Below are 5,913 nucleotides of genomic sequence, written 5' to 3' on the forward strand. Positions count from 1 at the left end.
CAATATTCGCTGCCGATCGGGTTTTTCTGTGACGTATAGGTGTTGGCAGATTCTTTGCCCAACCGATTGTCTCCAATTTGAACATCAAACGTTGGCGCAATACTTGCCTAAGATACACTTCTTTTATGGTGCATAGCCGCAGACTTCCATTTATTTTACAAAAATTTATAGTCTCCAAACATTACTTAAAATATGCCATTTGTTTACTGTGAGAAAGGTTAGGTTAAATTTTGTCACTTTCTTTTCCATCGAAAAATGTTACCGTCTCATTGCCCACTTCACACAAATAGTAATCAGAGGGCAACGAGGGGGCATCATTTTTTGTAGCCAACTTTTGATTGAACCAATCGCCCGTAAAATTTCCTGGAAAATCACCACATGTGAACACCGTTTAAACGCAACTATAAACTGTCATGTAATAATAAATAAAATATATGTTTACGTACGTACATATCTCCTTATTTTCTCTTTACCCTATATTTTATAATGAAAAATTGCAATGCAGCCTCAAAGACTTCTACAAACAATTTACAAAGGACATTCACCTATGGAAGAAATATTATGATTTATCATCACCTGAGGAGCAACCGCTACCCAAGCCTTACGATAACATAGAAGAAATGCTATACTTAATTGTATTGAAATGTCTACGACCAGACAAAGTTGCGCCCGCGGTGAGAGTAAGTACTTCCATACATATATACATACATACATACATATAAGATTTTTGTAGTGAAAATCATCATTGTAAGCAAAGCAAACGAGAACAAGTTGTAAATTAAAAAAAAAAGTGTGTACTATTAAAATAACAACTAAGCATATCAAACAATATCAAGGAATAAGAAAATAGAGACGGAAGTTCCAATAATTCATATTCTCGCTGAAGTTATTAATTGGTGGAAAAAAATCGTCATTCATATCGTTATATGTATCGTTAGCGGTGTTGTTATTATTATCGATGCAATTTTTTGTTAACTACCTTGTTATAATCATTGTTAAAAGTTTTGAACAAGAATACAACCAGTTAGCTTTTCAGCTGAAACAGTTAGTTTTCTATTACCGATATTACCGATATTTTTAATATGGCGATGTCCTACGAAATGTTACCTATCTACCAGTAGAAATACTAGTAGCATCACATCACCAAAATCCACAGCAAGCATTTGTAAATGCCCTCACTCGGCTTTTCTGATATTACTATTTGTATGTCCATTAGGGTGAATCGCAAAAAAAAAAAACTATTTTAGAATTCGGATTCGGCGGGGTGTGAAAAACGTTTATAACCGTTTCTAGTTAATGCACGAAAAATTGCTGCCGGGTTGATAGATATTTACTATTTCCACATCGTCTAATTACTGACATTAGCTGCGCATACCTTTAGGTGTTTATCAGCCTGTTATCGTTCTTTTTTTTTTTTTGCTTCCTTGATGTATCATTGCCTTTCTTTTGTCGCGGTCTTGAGTATTCATTGAGCTCAATGGCCTACACAAGAAGTATTTCTGACTATCTACTACTAGGTGATTTTCGCAGTATGCCATAGTTTCATTGTCCGACGAATAAGGATGTTCTTCTTGCTTGCTTTCAGCACAGGAGTGTCGGCGTCCATTTTAAGCAATTATTGCCAAAACTCCTTTTTTTTGAAACCGCTAAGAGAGGAGATAACTATGTATTAGATTTATATCCACAGGTTTCAATCGCTGCTGATTCCTTTAAAACTGTTACCGAAGGGGTTGTGACTCTTTGAAAAGAACATGAATCTATTCATGAACACTACCAAATTAAGTCCAAGCAGGGCTCTGATAGCTGCATTTAATAATTTTGGGAGAAACCAAAAAAAAACAAAAAATGGTAAAACATACTACATAAACAAACAACATACTCAAGAAACTAAGGGCCAGATATAGTGAAACTGCGGTATTAGTTTTCCCCCCTAACGTAAGGATTTTTTTTTAAAGGACTTTGAATTTTTAATTCATTGTAATGTAGAACAATATTATGGGTACCAAATGAAAGAGAATATTCTGCAGAACTAAAAAATAAATTAGTTTTTTGCAGGGACATAACCACTATAAGTTTCATCGAAAAAATTTTGTTCCATAACAGTTATTAGATGAGAAATATTTTTTATTTCACCAATAAGAGTTATAACCCAACGTTTAGTTTTTACGTTGCCTGATAACTGTTATTTGCCAACGTTTATTTTTACATTGTCTTATAACAGTTATTTCACTCTTCCTCTTTTATATTCATCACCTTTATCTTCTTCTCCGTTTTCGTCAATATTCTTTTCTTACAACGTTTATCAGACAACGTAAAAAATAAACGTAAATAAGGTTAGGATGGCGAAATTTGATGATGTAATCGTGTGTATATTAGTTCTTAACATAGTTTTTTTTTTGCAAAAATACATATTGCAAATTTTCAAGGATATTCAAGGATAAAATTTTGAAAGAACTATTTCAGTACCTTTCGTTGTTCTAATGCACCAAAAATTTAAATGGTTTAATTCTACAGAATTTTCTCTTTTCGTTGATGACCGTGTTGTTATTCTACATTGCACTAAGTTTTTTAAATAATTTTTTGAACTAAAATTTTAAAGTCCTCTTAAGAAAAATCCCGACATCAAAAATTGTGATAACAATCGATCGGGCTGAAATTTTTTTGCTGTAATTTTATATATTGTTTTACATTCCACCGAATCTGAATTCTAAAAATCATGTGTCTTCGATCCACCCTAATGTCCATTCAAAATGTTACTGTACATACATATTTGCATATTATGTAGTTTTCATTTTCATTGCTTTCACAGTCTGGCAATGAGGTTTGCCAAACATTAATTACTATAACCTTCGATCTTGATAATTGTAGCTGCGCAAACATTGTCTCTACATTTTGCGTAAAATTCAAGCGTTTCCACTGAAAACTTCTTTTCGTTTTGCAAGCAAGCTACTACATATCTACATACATACATAGGGATATGTATACCACTTTGTATATCCAAATTTAACCAACTTTCGTGCTTGTCAAGCACTGCTTGACCGACATAACATTAATGCCAACTGTCAACTGCCAAATTGTGAAATGTCAAATGACAAACGCGCTATTTGACTGCTAGCTTGACGTCAATACATTTGGGCCAAAATGGCCAGCAACCATTGGGCAAAGTAACAGTGAACAAGTGAATATGGAGGGAGCTACTAGTGCCCATTTAGCCAAGTGCATGTATGCATACGTATATATGTATGTATGTACACCTGCGTTCAACTAATTAGAAACGAAATTCAAAATGATATTGTTTTCAAATTATGTTTATTTTTTTTTAATAATTTTCGTTTAAAATATAGTTCAATCTGTAACAGAAACCACAATAATAAAAGTTTCAAAGCTTGCAAAAATTGTAAGAAAAATTCATCAAACTTCAAAAAAGTGTCATCAAAATTTCCAAATTTTTAATCAGCATATTTAGAAAATGCAAGTGTAAGACTCAAGTCATTAAAAATTATCGTTGTTTTTTTTTAGAATTTTTTTTTTGTGGAGTATGTTGCGCATTTTCTTCCGCAACACCCTCGACAAAAAAAAATTCAAAAAAATCAACGGTAATTTTTAAGGACTTGAGACTTGCACTTTCTTAGCCTATAATTGAATGGGCTACAGAACTGCATACCTGAAAATTTTCTAAATATTCTGAATAAAAATTTGGACATTTTGATGACAATTTTTGAAGTTTGATTAATTTTTTCGCAATTTTTGCAAGCGTTGAAACTTATATTAATATCATTTAGAATTGCGTTTCTAACTAGCTGAACGCAGGTGTACATGCGTATGTATGTATGAATGTATAAGTTTACTTGTGAATGCGAACATATTTGTTGGTCTGCAAGGAATTGCATAATGACGGATGTAGTTAGCAACCAAAATCAGACTTGGCAAGCTAACCACAGCCAACAAGTTTTCATTTTTATTAGCCAAATGACAGTCAAAGCTTTTCTGCATTGTTTGTTGTTGCAATTCTGGTTGAAAATTTTAGAAGGAGTGGGGGTCCATGGGGGTTGTGCCAAACAATATGCAACGACTATATAAATACATACATACATGTATGTATGTAAATAATCTCAAAGTTATGCCAACTCGTATGCTTCGATGCTATGTAGCAATACAATCCTTATCCATCTTTTTTTTTAAATTTCAGTTTTTATTATTTCACCAAAAATTTGTTCACAACTCTCAGCATTTCTTCTACAATCTAATCTGCACATGCATTTTACAGACATTCATTACGCGCAACATGGACCAATCATTTGTGGAGCCACCACTCTTCGATTTGAATGCCTCATTTGCTGACAGTTCGCCAAGAATCCCATTGGTCTTTCTGCTATCGCCTGGCTCGGATCCAATGGCCAATCTATTCATGTACGCCAAACAGCGTAACATGTATGACAAGTAAGTTAATTAAAGAACTCGTTCGATAGTCAACCACCGGACAGACGCATTAGCACACACATATGAATGTATATATATATACATATATATATAGACATGCACACATACATGCATACATACATACAATAGAACTGACATACAATTGTGAGTGCCAAGTAATTTTAAACATACATACATACATACATACATACTATATGTCCTGTGTCGATGTACAAATTATTATGAACAACTTAGTACCAGCAACTGGAGACCGGAGCTACTCTCCATCCAGTGTCCAATAAGTTGTCAGCTCTAGTTATTATTTTACATAGTACGTAGTACACACTACTCGTACGAGCATTATCAAGCAAGCGCTTCATCAAGTAGGGATACTTCGACGTATTATTGATGTAAATTTTTATCGAATTTCTCTTTACTGCTTCATCATTTATGTCAAGCAGTTGCACGTAGACTAAGTATGTGTCCTTTTTTATATTTTATCAGTGCAAAAAAAAAGATAAAGTTTATGGAGTTGTAATTAAATCGACATTCGTCTACGTGTAGACATCAAACTTTTTTCATTTTTTTTTTGTCCTTTCACAGTTTGCAGCGAGTTGTCAGTTTGGTGTACAGTGATGAAGTAGCTGCAGAATAATGCACTCAATTTTTAATTGCTTGCCATGATTGTCAATAGCAAAATGTATAATCAATGTAACTTTATAATGCGTACCGTTATAAGTGGAAGGACGTTTATTGAATTTATTTTTTTTTTTCGTTTTTGTGAAAGCAGACAATAATGAAGAGAAGTTGTTATTGAAGAGAAATCTACAAATTCGATATACATAAGTTACACTCACATGCACTTGATTAAGGACACTTTTTGATCCTTAGTATTGAAAGTTTTTATTTTGTTAATTTATTTTATTATTATTTTATAAAATAAAGCATATACAGTGAAACCTCCCTTGGACGGACACTCACCGTCAGTCATTTTTTGTCCGCCCAAGAGAGGTGTCCGCTCAATGGAAGGGAAGCTTATTTTAGAACTTTTTAATGTTTTAATTAATTGAATAGTCACTATTTCTTATTTGAATAAAAGATATTGATATTACATCGTTCATAAGTTTTATGTTTAACTTTTTTCAGTGTCAGTATAGTTTTCATGTTTTTATCAGTAACAAAATCCAATCAGAAATCTAAATTTTCGGTTCATGTATTTATTATTATATATTGTTATAAATTGATCAGAATTGGAATTGGATTCTCCAAGGGTTTCTGATAATTCAAATAACGAACCTAAACCACTGCGCAAACAAAACTAAATGTGGGCATAAAAATCACATTTTATGCGGGAAGTCCCCCTTTTCCATTTAGTAGTCCGCCTATGAGGAGTTCGCTTCCGCTCAACGGAGGTTTTTGTTTGATTTGTTATGAAAAGAAATCTTAATGTCCGTTGATAAGAGGTTCGCGTCCGCTCAATTGAGGTTTTTGTGT

At 33.1% G+C, this 5,913-nt stretch overlaps 1 protein-coding gene across 1 annotated transcript in view; it reads left to right on the plus strand.

Annotated features, from left to right (window-relative positions):
• Positions 1 to 505: 505 nt before the first annotated feature.
• LOC108375884 (dynein heavy chain 12, axonemal-like) overlaps positions 506 to 5,913 on the plus strand; it is a gene marked incomplete at its 5' end in the record, with an annotated part of 12,233 nt that continues 6,825 nt past the window's right edge. Inside the window, 2 exons of the mRNA XM_017632033.1 lie at positions 506 to 680; positions 4,268 to 4,440. Coding sequence (XP_017487522.1) covers positions 506 to 680; positions 4,268 to 4,440 — 348 coding nt within the window. The remainder of the gene's footprint in view (positions 681 to 4,267; positions 4,441 to 5,913) is intronic.

The sequence above is a fragment of the Rhagoletis zephyria genome, unplaced genomic scaffold (genome assembly GCF_001687245.7).
Source record: "Rhagoletis zephyria isolate East Lansing unplaced genomic scaffold, Rhagoletis_zephyria_1.1 Rzeph_scaffold_09568, whole genome shotgun sequence".
NCBI lineage: Eukaryota > Metazoa > Arthropoda > Insecta > Diptera > Tephritidae > Rhagoletis > Rhagoletis zephyria.